Below are 15,070 nucleotides of genomic sequence, written 5' to 3'. Positions count from 1 at the left end.
ATTGTATATTTAAATTCACTTATTCATCACCTGAATAAGTGAATCCACTATACATTTAAAAGTCTGAGACAGTCAGGGCTTTTGAAGCTGGCTTCAAAACAGTTGTCCAGTAAATTTTCCAGTAATTTACCAGGGCTAAAACTGTGAATAATGTAATGTAGCTCCTGGAGATGTCCGATGATGATATACAATTTAAAAAAAAGACATCAGCAACTTAGGTAGAAACAAGGATAATGGTATTTGTCTCTAACATGAACATAAGCACAAGCCTTACTGCAGCATGAGTCAGTAAAGCATGTAAATTTATTTTATTTCAACTCCTACAGTGAAATATTCCCCTACAATCATGTAAGGGCAAACATAGCCCACTTTTAGGGGTTAAAAGGTACACATAATGGCTGTTGTGTTTAAATGTAAGTTTTACTTTCATACACCACATGGCTGTTCATGCAGATGCAATAGTGTTCACAGTTCAACATACAATTGCCAATAGAAACCACAGCCAGCTGACAGGAAGTCAGTAACTTAAAAAGAGCTTTCCTGGCAGTGAAAAAGCCATGAAATATAATTGAAACATCTTGAAAAGAAATATTTATTAAAAGGTTAAATCAAAACAAAATAGCTGAAATGAGTGATAGCAACATGGTTTCTGAATAAATAAAAGATCAACTTTTCTAATAATTTACACAAAACTGAAGTTTGTTAACTTGAATTTCAATTAATTTATTATCTGCAGAAAATATTTTAATAAGTATACTATTTTCTATAGCATTTTATAATATATATTGCTTAAGACTGCTATATTCATTAAATTACTTACATCAGCTTCTGAATCTTTTAATTTCTGCATTTTTTCCCTAACTTTCATTTCAAATACTTGTTCCATTTCTTGTTCCATACGTTTCATTTTAACTTCATGTTCTTTCTTTTCTTCTTCCATCATCGCTAAGGGATTTCTAAATAGAAAAATATCCTTATGCATTTTATGTTCTGGTTTAGAGTACAAGATATCAATCAGCACAATCATCAATAAAGCTCCATTTTGTAAACTAAATAATGTGTACCAAACAAAGCAGTTTGATATTATACATGCAAGTGCAAAACTATTCTAAATGTTGATTTTATAAAGAAATCTTGTTTATTGTTCAGAGCTAACTTATTTACTGAAGTTTCATTTGCCATTCTTTCTTACAAATATAACAATGAAATTAAATACATTAATAGCAAAATACAAAACCAACATGTGAACACATAATAATAATAAAGCCAAAGATGTATGGCATGGTGCCAAAGAGTCTCCGTAAAAACCTAGCAACAATAGGTTTCCCAGCGAACATTTACATGGAACTCCAGAAAGTTGGAATCCCGAACACCTGTAGGATAGTAAGAGAGTTCCTCGACAAACAGTAACAATAACAGTAATAGCAACAGGACACAACCAACCAGCCCATGCACTTGGTACCAGTACCTGTTGTGGGGCGGAAAAAATCCAATAAAAGGAGAAAAAGTTTTATAACAACTTCTTGGAAAAAAACATCATCAAGGTAGTAAAGAACACCCGACAAGGCAGATCTCCTTCAGAAAAGGAATCTTCCAGGGAGATTCTCTGGGCCCACTGTTCACCACACTCAATAACAGCAAGTAAGAAAATATCCTAAAAGAATGAAGAACCTGATGTACATGGATGACATCAAACTGTATGCCACAACCAAGAATCAACACTTGGTTGTGGCAATAGAGTTTGGATATCTTCTCTGGATCACTGAAGAGTTAAGTACTGATGGCAGGATGCAATTTGGCCTAGACAAATGCAAGATCCATGGAATGCATCAAGGACATCCAGTTAGATGAAACTACCAGCTGAAGACTGGTGAAGAGATTGAAGCCATAACAGAGGGAGAGACCCGGAGATGATGCAGGCTCACCAGTTAGAATACAAGAAGATAAAGACATGCCTGACTGACAGATACCATCAGAAACTGAGACGCCTGCTAAAATAAAAGCTGAACAGCAGGAACATGGTCACAGCAACACTTATGCACTCTTTTGGTATAATCAGATTGGACCAACACCAAGCTGGAGGAGATTACGAGATCGACCAGGATAATGATGACCAAAAGCTGCCAACACCACCCGAAGTCAGCCATCGAGAGACTGACCATAGCCCAGATGTGGGTGGGAGGGGGGGGAAGAACTGATTGACCTCACTGAACAAGAAAAGAAGGAGAATAAGAACCTGTGGAATTATTTCCAGGAAAACAGCACCAAACTACCAAGCCATTAGAAAGACAGACAAAATGACACACACACAACCTTAACAAGGAGACCCACTTCACACAGACAGAAGAAACAAAGGCTGGCAAACAGTACAATGTCCTCCATCAAGACTATGTAGATAAGATAGCTTCTAACACTTGGGATCATAAACAGTAAGCTCTTCCCCAAGGATTTCTGCTTGTCATCCAAGACCAAGTGGTCAACACCAGTAACCAAGAAATAAATTGTCAAGGATCCCAGAGTGACAGATGACACATGTTGACGATCACCTTGCCCCAGAAACAATCTGGCACATCACAGCAGGATGATCACCCAGATGGAGTACACTCACAGACATGACCAGGTGGCCAGGATAATACATCAGAAGCTATCACAAAAATACCAGTTGATCAAAAAAGAAAGTGTGCCATATTACAAGTACAAACCTCAGGTCATTCTAGAGAACCCCACTCACAAACTATACTGGGACTGTGCCATAATAACGGACAAGAAAATCCCACACAGCAGACCAGACATAACTGTCATCGACAACCTCCAGAAAACCTACAAGGAAACGATCAGGAAGTACACAGACCTAAAGACAGGAAGCCAAAGAAATGTGACATACAGAACAAGTAATGAATACCTCTCATCACCATGTCAACCACTGGAATAGTGTCACAGAGCCTCCTTAAGAACCCAACAGCAATAAACCTCACAGAGAACTCCAGAAAGTTGCAATCCTGAACACCCATAGGATAGTAAGAGAGTGGGCCAACAACAACAATAATAATAATAATTATTATAATAATAATAGTAACCTGACAACCAACCACCCCATGCACTTGGTACCAGTATCCATCATGGGCGGAAAAATCCCACAAAGGAGAAAAATTTTATAATAATAATAATAGCTAAAATCCAATTTCTTTATAATGAATCCGAAATAAGCTTTTATGTTAAAATTCAAATTCAAGCAAATTTAGAGCAATGCTTCACATATGACAGAGCCACAGAATGTTATTATTCATAAGTTGGGAAATGTCTCATTTACATATTGTACAAAAAAAAACAACAAAACCACATGGGCCACAAAATGCAATCTCAATGCAAAGCAAGTCACTATAAGTTGTTGTTATTTGGTTTTTAGGAGCATTAGCAACTAAGGCCATATTGCTCTGGGGATATGCGGTGGTCATTTCCTGACCTTTCTGCATCCTCCGTATTTGGTGGTCACGGGCTCGAACCTCAGTCTAATCAAGAAGCGTGTGCTACGCATTGCTGCTCTTGCCCACCTGGCTACGGAGGCACCAAACTATAAGTTGCCTCAATTCTACAACTCAAATTACTAGCATTGCTGCACAGGATAAAGTTTACTGCTATATATACACGGTGTCTCAAAAATATGGGTACAAACGTTTAGGGGAGGTAGGTAACATCTAAAGGAATGTGAATTGCATAGGAACCCATAACCGGAAACGTCACGGGAAAGTAGTAGCAGAGGCACAAGAAGCAGAAATGACACCAAACATTTATTTGACATAATACACTATTAACAATGGAGTATGAGATGGATGCATTTCATGATGTTACAACAGATGCTCGAAGGTTCCACCATGAGATGCGATACATGCATCGTGGTGTCACGAAACACACCTGGAGTTTCGTTGACAGTAGCAGTAGCGCAGATGAGTCTCGCCACGAGATCCATTTCCGTCTCCACAGGCGATTCATACATGACAGATTTGAGGGCCCCCCCACAGAAAGAAATCAAGGCTCGATAAATCAGGTGAGCATGGGGGGCCAGGCAACGGGTCCACCGCAGCCAATCCATCGACACCCAAAACGCCTGTTCAAATGGTCACGAACCACCTTCCATAATGGGCAAGTGCCTCCCATCATGTTGAAACTAAATATTTCGTCTCACATTTTTTAGCATTAGCATTAGTAGAGGCATTTGATGCAAGAAAGCAAGCTTATACAGCATCAGTCAAAAAAAAAAAAAAAAAACCACTTCCACTTCACCCATCTGTTCGTTCAAAATACCTGTCCAACTGAGCCTTAAACTTATTTAGGCTATCAACTTCCACGACAAGGGATGGAAGTCTGTTCCACCAACCAACCAACCACCCGCTGGCTAAAGGCAAATTTCCGCAGGTCTATCCTACATCTGTCTTTCCTCAATTTGAATTTATGCCCTCTCAGGTGATTATTCTGAGCGAGAGGAAGAATTCCATCAGCATTGAGCATGCTCAAACCATTCAAGGCTTTATACACCTCTATCAGATCACCTCGCTGGTGCCTGGTCTCCAGACACTGTAATTTGCAAAACTTAAGCCTTTCTTCGTAAGAGCACCCCTTTGTTCCATTCACTAATCTTGTTGCCCTTCTCTTACTCGTTCCAGCAGCTCTACATCCTTCTTGAAATGAGGCCTCCAGACCTGTATACAGTACTCTAGGTGTGGCCTGACCATTGCCTTATATGACAGATTTGAAGGCCCCCCACAGAAAGAAATCAAGGCTCGATAAATCAGGTGAGCATGGGGGGCCAGGCAACGGGTCCACCACGGGACCCGTTGCCTGGCCCCCCATGCTCACCTGATATATTTGCTGGAACATCGTCAAGAAACCCTGGTAGAACTTGTTCAAGAAAGATCTGATATTTAGCCGAGTTCATGGGGGATGGTAACAGATGTGGGCTGACTAAGCAGTCACCGACCATACCTGCCCACACATTTATTGCAAAGCGATGTTGTGCCGCATGGGGGCGCACACCGTGTGGGTTGTCGTGAGCCCACACATGAGCATTGTGCTGATTGAATAAGCCTTCACGAGCGAAATAAGCCTCATCTGTGAACAAAACAAAGGCTGGAAAATTCAAGTCTTGAACACTTTCTTGGAGAAACCACTGTGCAAAAGCCACACGTGCAGGATGATCTTGGGGGAGCAGTAACTGAACCCTCTGGAGATGAAAAGGGTGTAAGGAATCGTCTTGCTAGACATGCTGTAGTTCACTGCAACGAGACACTCCTAAGGCAGGGGCAACGTCATAAGTTGAATGCCGCCCAGAATAATCCTACTACCAGCATGTGTGCTGGTAGTAGGATTATTCTGGAAGGCATTCAACACACTTTCTTCCATGGCGGGAGTTCGTGTCAAACGTGGTCTGCCCGGACTACTCCTGTTACCTCTAAATGACCCATAATCGCACAAATTTTGATGCACACGCGCAAACAAACAGTGGTCCGGTACATGTCTGTCTGTCTGGAAAGCGTTCTCCATAAATTCATTCAGTGGCTTGTCCATTGCCCTCTGCTAATCCATACACTAGGTGCATGTCTGCCAGCTCACAGTTTGTATATCGATGCATGCTCTTCGTGCGGCGACTACTGCTTGAATGAGTAAACCAGAAATTTTCCCTCTCGCAAACTGATGAATAGCGCCGTGTACTGACTTACAGTGATGTTTCTGGTTATGGGTTCCTATGTGATTCACATTCCTTTAGATATTACCTACCTCCCCTAAACATTTGTACCAATATTTTTGAGACACCCTGTATATTTGCAATGCATGTTGCTACCCACATTGCCATTTATGTCTGTTGATCAAAATAATACATACAGAACAAGGTTACAACCAACTTCATATAACATATAAATACCTTAATATATAATATAATACACAACTACAATGACTCACATCAACATTTCAAAATAATAGCAATTAACAATGTATGCATTACCTAAATTATATTTAAAAAGAAATACTCTTTGTAATAGAGAGGAATACATATAACATTAAAATGTTAATATGAGAATTTAAATTAAGAAATTAATTTTGGAGACTATCTTGGAATTTGAAACGAAAGACGGGGCAACTCATGGTGACTTGCTTCACATGCTGTTTGTTTGTTATTTGGTTTTTAGGAGCATTAGCAACTAAGGGCGTATTGCTCCGGGAATATGCAGTGGTCATTCCCTTGACCTTTCCGCATCCTCCGTATTTGGTGGTGATGGGCTCGAACCCCGGTCTAATCAAGAAGCGTGTGCTATGCACTGCTGCTGCTCCTTCCCACCTGGCTACGGAGGCGCCGCTTCACATGCATTTTGTAGCAGGCAATAAACACAAACGAAGCACGTGCCATCATATCCTGAGTGGACATAAATCATGGGATACCTACCTCGTAATGGGTAGCCCACCTTTCGCATGAAAAGGGGCAGTCACATGGCAAGGCATTGAGTCCAATAGTTCACAAAAGCATTCCACAGGTATTTCCATCCGTGCTTGCTGCACCGCTGTTCATAATTCCGTCACATTCCTGAGAGGAGGATTCAAAGCTTGAACAGACCTTTCCACAGCATCCCAAAGATGCTCCACACAGGGTTCATGTCTGGTGAATAGAGGCCATTCCATGGTGGTAAAATATGTGGAATGCTCTTCGAACCATGTTCTAGTAACCACGGCTCTGTGGGGAGGTGCATTGTCCTGCTGGAAGAGTCCATTGCCCTGTTGGTTCATGATGACCACGAAGAGGCGCAGAAGGTCTGCAAGGATGGACACAATCTGGACCGTTCAGAGATGCATCTAGACATACCAGAGGTCCCAACATGTGCCAGTTGAGCACACCCCAGATCGTTACTGACCGTCCACCTGCCTGAACAGTTCCTCGTTGACAAGATAGGTGCATAGCTTCATGCAGTTTCCACCAGATATGCACCCTCCTGTCCACTTGAAATAACTAGAAATGGGACTCATCAGACCAGGAGGTCTGTCTGCAACCATCCAAGGTCCAGTGCCAATTTTCTTTCGCCCAGTTGGGGCATAGAGTCCTGTTGTGCTGTTAGCAATGGGACTCCAAGGGGTAGGGAGCTCCCATAACCTATTGCAGCTAATGAGTCTGATGGTCTTGGAGACATTTCTGGCACCTCCCTTGTTGAAGCCAGAGGTGATTTGTGCTACTGTTGCTCTCCAGTTGGCTGAAACAATATGAGACAGGTCGACAGTCACATTCATCCACCACCTTTCTCCACCCATAGCGTTATCTACGATGAGATGTTATTCCAAAAATGGCATATTCCCGATACACTCATGATACTGTCAAATGGAAATAGTACAATTTCTGTACCACCTCTGCGATAGTGACCCATGAGTCGGGCACCCACTGTCATCCCTCTTTCGAAGTCAGTTAACTCATTACGTTTATCCATACTGATATCGAATTACCATCTATGTGAATGCAGTGCTGCAGTGTACCTATATAACTGCCAAGCAGTGGGTTGGTCCACAAGCAAGAAGGGTGACAGCGTCGTGTTGCCCAGGAACCAGGTATCCCATGAATTCTGTTCTTTCCGTGTATACAATAATGCATACAATTGCAACACCATCATTACAAAGCAAATTTGTGTACTGTGTGGGAATATAGAAAACATGGAAAAGGAAGATCAATTAAATAGATACTGAAGCAAACAAAAATGAATGGTCATGCACTTAGAATGCCAACCAGGAGGGCAGGTCAATAGTGTCGAGCACTGGAGGAAACAATGTTTACTTTGACTATGACTAAAGATCCAACAGGAAGTAAAACAGTATAAAGGAAAATAGTGAATGGAAGTCTGATGGCATCGCTGGACTGATATGTAATTTCAGTACCTGTATATACCCACCTGGTAGAACAAGTTGATATAAAAAAACATCAGTAAGATGAATATTTACGATTTCTAAAGGCTAAGATTTATATTTATTTCAAAAGCAACTGCTGAGCAAGCTCTGTAAATCAATCATCATGCTTACTATTATGTTAAGATTTAAATAACTGTTTTGATTCTATTTTATATAAAGAGGGAGATCTAAATAAAGTAATCAAAAATCAAACTCAAATTATATAAAACAAAGATCTAATCCTTACTTATTTGATATTCTAGCTGGTTTACCATCAGCACCAACACCAGCTAACTTTCTGCACCGGAAATTTTCATAATGGACATTATTTGTAACATCCTTTAGATCCTGCATATGTGTCCTAGAATGAAAGTAAACCAATAAAGCTTCATAAATATGACAAACAAGGAAACAAAGAATAATATAGAGAAATGTTTGTTTCTTTGTTATTTGGTTTTTAGGAGCATTAGCAACTAAGGCCATATTGCTCCGCGAATATGCGGTGGTCATTCTCTGATCTTTCCGCATCCTCCGTATTTGGTTGTGACGGGCTCGAACCCTGGTCTAATCAAGAAGCGTGTGCTACGCACTGCTGCTCCTTCCCACCTGGCTACGGAGGCACCAGAGAAATAAATATTTCTCAGAAAAACAAATTATTATTATATGCAATGTAAAACAACTAATGGCCTATCTTAGAGAAGATGCGTTGAGCACCAGGAATAGTCATAATGAAATAAATATTGCTTCTACCGACAAACCACAGTCAAATAAGTAAAGTTTAATAAAAATAAATTAAGTACACAGACATGGATACATAAAATTAAATATAAAATAAATACACCATGTACAAATTAAAACCAAAGTTATATACAGCCAATAAATAATAGAAGAAAAACTATTAATATAAAGAGAATAAAAGTAATAAAACATGCAATAAAATAAGCATGAAGAAGCCTTCAAGGTGATGAGCCTCTTGATCAACTTAAACAAGATACATCATAAATTCTTATATTATGCAGAGGTATAGCCTTGCATATGCATAAACAACAACAGGTATGGATTGTGTGCTGCAAAAAGGAAATGAAAGAATGAAATACAGGCAATTCTCGCTTTATGAGTTCCCGCGTTTACGAGTTTTTTTTTATCCAAGTATCAACAAAATCGAAACTATGAACATTAATTGCAAAAAATGAATGATAAACATTCATAAATACCGCATTCCAAACCATGTGTGTAGCTATACAATACAGTGTACCCAGCTTTACGATATTAATCAGTTCCAAAGACACTGTCGTATTGTTAAAATTGATTCTTATAACAGAACATATGATAATGATGAAAGTGTAGTGCATTTTAATGATTTGAATTGGTAACTAATACAATTTACAAACCATGCTCACGACCTTTTATATGGCCTTAAGGTCACGCTCGTGACTTTAAAAATGACATTTTAGAGAGATAAATAGCTTAGTCACACAGCGAAAATTTCAACTTCCAAGATCTTGAAACGAATTACCAAAAAACAATGTGTTATTGGGTTCACATTACGATATTTTAAATGCCTTTGTGATATTTTTCTAAAGCACATTTCTGGAGTCATGACCATAAAACAATAAAAACAATTTGCACTTTCCAATTTATTGAGCTTTTTTTTTTTGTTATAAATGGGTAGTAAACTCGATTTTCTTACATTTGTGAAAATGCCGATAGCTGGAATTGTGTGGTTTTTTAAATCATGGTGAAATATGTTTCCCCTTTACTGAAATCTTCAATCATATAAAAAATAAATTTTCAAAAACTTATCTTCATTCTTTTTTTTTTTTTTTTTTTTTTTTGAGCTTCGTAAACTTGCTACTTCACGCGAATCGTGTTAGTTGCAATTTGTGTGTGCCGTTAAAAAATGCTTATGCATGCAATAGTGAAATTTATAATTAAAAGAGAAGATTATCTTGGAAACAAACGTCTCTTGAAACATTTCTGAAGAAGACAACTCCTTGTGCCATTTGTGCAACAAACCAACGAGTGCTGAGCCAATAATGGGTGATCAACAAGTGTGCACTTAGTCAATGACGATGAAGAATAAACATTCTTTAACATTTGTAAGTCGTAAATAATCTCTCTATTATTAAAATTTGCTTGATTTTACAGGATACGTTTTCATTTCTTTCGATAAATCAATCGTTTAAACATAAACTAATTTCATTGTTGAGAACGTAACCCCTATTTTTAACCTTATGTCTATGGGGAAATAAATTCCCGCTTTACGAGCGCGCACTAGGAACGAATTAACTCGTAAAGTTGAGAACTACCTGTACTCAACCATCAGACTCCATGGGAATGGTGTGGCTGGCCCCATTATTAACTGCTGTCTCTCAATCATGATGTAAAATAATGGCCTCCTCATAATAGGATGTATGCAGGTCCCAACACTGCAATTAATGGTAAGACCCACGACAACCATGGCAATGAATAAAATAAAATAATAATAAAATTTTAATGGCCACGTTATGGGTATTTAAACTCTTGGGGATACCTTGCGAAACTACTTAACTCAGTGGCAATTAAGTGTAAAGATTGCCTATCTATCCAAATGAACGAAATCTTTCAACCACTGCTCATCTCAGTTGAACTAATTATTTGCTGTACAATTCCTTTCACTTCAAAAGGTGGTAGTTGCGCTTATGTCCACTCCAATATTTCCTGTCACAGACTTAGCAATTTGGAATCTCCTCTGCCTTAAAATCCTTCTACCCTAATCCATCAAATTCATCTGTTGCCTCTACCATTCTCCAAACTCCACTAACCACTTAGAACTCTGACTTCCTTTCTCTGAAACCTAACTTTTTCCCGTCCAACTTTCCTAGCAGTGAGGTAATTTTCCCTGGCGATTTTAATGTTCACAATCCCAGCTGGCTTCTCTTTTCTAGTCATATGGAGACAGCTAGTTGAAGCTTTTGCAATTACTAATGACCTCACACACACACACACACACTGTTCATTTACCTATCAGAATTCCAGCCAATCCTCACTACACTGCCAACATTCTATCTTTTTCTCACAAACAACCCTTCCAAGTACACAGTCAAGGTGAGTGGTCATCTGGGCACCTCAGATCACAACTTGGTGACAGTCTTTTCTCCACTGGAGCCTTTCTCTCACATGTGTTTTTTGGCATTACAAGAATGCAAAATGTGATGATCTGTGAGATCATCCCATTTTGCAAAAACATACTATCTAGCCTTTACAAAGCTTGTATTGCATCGCAAAGATAAATCAAACAGTTATGGGGGAAATCCCAGAGGCCACTTGAGCTGCAACATTAAACCACTTCCTAGGGCAGGAGCCACTAACTGCCAGACTGTGGTCTGACAAATTTTTCATTTAATGCAAGTGATCTGAACTTAAGTCAATCATTTGTTCATAAAGTAATGATTTTTGTTGTACATTTTTGTAAGTTCCCTTAATTCAATGTATGACACAAAAAAATTGGGTTATTTGTTATAATGATGTTACTAGTATTATAGGTCCTCCCTGACAGTCCAGTGGTTTCTGCACTTTCACTCATTTGGACCAGTTTGGGTTTGAAGATGATGAGAAATTTCTAAAGGCCTCTTCAATTGAGGATGTAGTTAACCAATCTCAGGCAGAAAGGTAGGATTTTTTCCCTCATGAGCTATTTTGAGTTTTTAATACAGTACATGCAAATCACAGTTTGTGAACATACTTGTACAAACATAACATACAATAGTGAAATATGGCATAAGTCGCCAATGCACCTAAAACCCAACAACAATAAAACTTCTGTAACATACACATTTTTATTTTATAATGAGAAATGCTTAATAACTAATATAGAACATCATGTCTCTAACAAGCACGACATTAATGAATAATGGAAGGTACAGTCCCACATGTATGTAGCTCTGCCATAATTCTGAGGCACCTGGGGTTGATGGGATCTATCCAGTTAAAGGAGGCGGCAAAGGAAGTAAGCAAGCCTTTAACCATAATTATGAGAGAATCCTTGGACTCAGGGGAAGTCCCCATGGACTGGAGATGTGCAGATGTATCCCCGATTCACAAAGGGGATCAAAGGGTGACAAGAGCAATTACAGACCTGTTAGTTTAACTTCTGTTCCAGGGAAAATACTGCAGTCACTGGTCAAGATCATCCGAAAAGACTGCAGTAATAATGCAGATAAACAGCATGTTTGTTAAGGGGAAGTTTAATCTGATTGGATACTATGATGTGGTTACAAAAAAACTGTAACAGTCAGTACAGTTCCTGTGGATGAAAAAAATAATTTTGATATCATATACTTGGATTTCAGGAAAGCTTTTGATACTGTTGCATATGGAAGACTACTGTACAAATTGGAGCAGTATGGCATTAAAGACAAGTTGCTACAATGGATAAAAGGATGGCTGAGTGTAAGGGGACAGAAGACTGACAAAGCCAAATGGTCAGGAGTGAGAGTGTAGAAGCAGGGCTCTCTGAGTTAACAAGATTCAAGACTGTGACTGCTAAATACAATTAATGTTTGTATTGATAATTTATTGTAAACTCCACTGACCTGGCGGTTGTGCTTGAGTATAAACAAGAATAGTAATCAATGGACATTGCTCTTTGTGGACTAATGTTATTAGTGGAGTCCTCAAGGGTTCTGTGTAGGGCCCATTGTTGTTTTCTATATTTATCAATGACTTTGATGAAGGTATATTAGGCTTAATGTCCAAGTTTGCAGATGATACAAAGGTTTGGCAGGGTTGTTAATGATAGTAATGACTGTCATTAACAACCCTGCCAACCTGCTACTGCAACAGGATTCAGAAAAGTTGGGCAGATGGGCTGAGAAGTAGCAACTGAAGTTTAACATTGACAAATGCAAAGTACTGAATATGGGTAGAAGTAACCCCAGAGAAACATACCAACTGTATGGTACCTGGGGGTAATTGGGCAGTCAGAAATGAAGTTTTCTGAGCAGTGCAGACAGAATGCCACAGAAGGGCATGGGGTCTTGTCAATGATATACAGGAATTTTGTTAGTAGGGAAAAGGAGGTGATTATACCTTTGTATAAGGCAATGGTCATGCCACACCTTGAGTACTGTCTGGGGGCCTCATTTTAGGAAGGATATAGAGTTGTTAGAAAGAGTGCAGAGAAGGGCAACAAGATTGGCGAGAGGAACGAATGGGTCCTCTTACCAAGAAAGGCTTAAGTTCTGCAAACTGCAGCATCTGGAGACTATGCAAGGTGATCTGATTGAGGTGTATAAAGCCTTGAATGGGTTCAGCAGGCTCAATGCTGATGGGATTCTTCCTCTTTCTGAGATTACAAACCTGAGAGGGCATAATTTCAAATTGAGGAAAGAAAGTTGTTGAATAGATATGTGGAAATTTGCCTTTAGCCAGCTGGTAGTTGATTGCTGGAACAAAAAAATCATCTTTTGTCGTGGAAGTTGATAGCTTAAATTCAAAGAAGTGGGCAAACTTTTAGAGCAAATGGATGTGTGAAAAGGGGTGTTTTTTTTTTTTTTTTTTTTTTTTAAGGAAGATGCTGTATAAGCTTGCTTTCTTGCATCATATGCCTCTACTAATGCTAAGTCACATCAGTTTAACTCAATCTGCCAACAGATTCAGTTCACTATAGTAGAGAATTAGCCAAAAGATGAAAGCAGCTAGGCTTCTGTTGTATCAGCCAAAAACAAAACATTGCCTATACAAACTGTATCCCCTTTATGATACTCATGTCACTATCACTCATTTCAGGGGCAATTTTGTTCAAATTGCCCCTGAAATTTCACCAGGATGTTGACCTCAGACACTCAGGAAGGCAGTTTTATGCCAGTGGTTGAAAACACACTGACCAAACATATACTTCCTTAGTTTTTCCCTAAATTTTTTTTATGCACCCTAGTTTTTCTGTACCATTTGAATGTGAAAATCCCATCATTCAATTTGTCTCCACCTCTCAGTGCCTTATACAGTTCAATCAGAAGTCCCCCCCTCCAAGATGCCTTGATTTCAAACTCTTTAACCCATTCTTTTTATAATCTAACTTCATATGGGCTCTCTTTTGCTATTCTCAACTTTAGGCCCTTTCAAGAAGCTCAATGTTTTTTCCTAAAATGCTATCTCCAAACCTAAACACAATGCAGTCCTACCATGGACTTCAGTAATGAAATATTACCTCCTTCTCCAGAGACACTAAGGTATGTTAATCACTAATAACATGATGCATACCCTCCTGGCCACCTGCTTATATTGCATGATAAACTTCATGTCTGTATTCATGTAATTTTATGTTAAAAATATTATTTCTCTCTATACATTAAAAAAGTTTTCCTCATGGTGATATTTATTTGACCTTGAGAATGCCGCATGGTGGGGTAGCCAATGGGAGAAGGGGGATGCAGGACATGTGGTACAAGTGGGCAGGAAAATTAAGTCACTACAAATGCACAGGTAAATAATTACATAGGTCATTTTCTGATTAGACATTGATCAGTGCATTGACAGGTGTCTTGAATCCATGATGTCTGATTTGCTAACGTAGTAATTAACTCAGTGCTGCGATCTAGATCGGCAATCACAGATTTCAAGAGAAATTGACTCCGTCAGGAGTCTGCATGGAAATATAGAAAGAAACATGCCAAAAGGTAACGAACTAATCAGAGAATAAGTTCAATTAAAATGGAGCAAGTGGAAAATCAATGCAACAGGAAGCGGGTATCTAATATGGCCAAAGAACAGACCGAAACTCGGAAAACTGTTAAACGGCTCAGACATAACGTAAGATCTTTACAAGATCCTGATAACAAAGAAACCACTGAAGTTCACATTGCGATTTGGGTGATATGGTAGATGAATGTCAACATTGTAGCAGATTATCTTTTCACAGTGAACTTGAAAGAGCCACACATTCGTGTTGTCACGAAGGGAAGGTACGTTGGCCGACAGCGGATACCTAACCAGATGCTTTAAAAACTTGGTTGTTTGACAACATGAATGAGGGGGTTGGCAACCAAAGCGAGTAGGGTGCGGGGCCCCCCTAGTTTATTTATCATTATTTATTTATTTTTAGCTGATGCAGCAAAACCCTTTGACCTCCTTGCAACATATAGCTAATACCAATACTACTACTAATATAAAACAA

The 15,070-nt window shown here is 39.1% G+C and overlaps 1 protein-coding gene across 1 annotated transcript in view; it reads right to left on the bottom strand.

Moving 5' to 3' along the window:
- pnut (septin 7-like protein pnut) overlaps positions 1 to 15,070 on the bottom strand; it is a 131,743-nt gene that overhangs the window by 35,469 nt on the left and 81,204 nt on the right. Inside the window, exons 10-11 of the mRNA XM_090378640.1 lie at positions 8,162 to 8,275; positions 821 to 956 (exon numbers count right to left, since the gene is read on the bottom strand). Coding sequence (XP_090234766.1) covers positions 821 to 956; positions 8,162 to 8,275 — 250 coding nt within the window. The remainder of the gene's footprint in view (positions 1 to 820; positions 957 to 8,161; positions 8,276 to 15,070) is intronic.

This window comes from Mastigoproctus giganteus, chromosome 7 (assembly GCF_048544385.1).
Source record: "Mastigoproctus giganteus isolate SK-2022 chromosome 7, ASM4854438v1, whole genome shotgun sequence".
NCBI classification, from domain to species: Eukaryota; Metazoa; Arthropoda; class Arachnida; order Uropygi; family Thelyphonidae; genus Mastigoproctus; species Mastigoproctus giganteus.
This window is presented reverse-complemented; position numbering and strand designations above follow the sequence as displayed.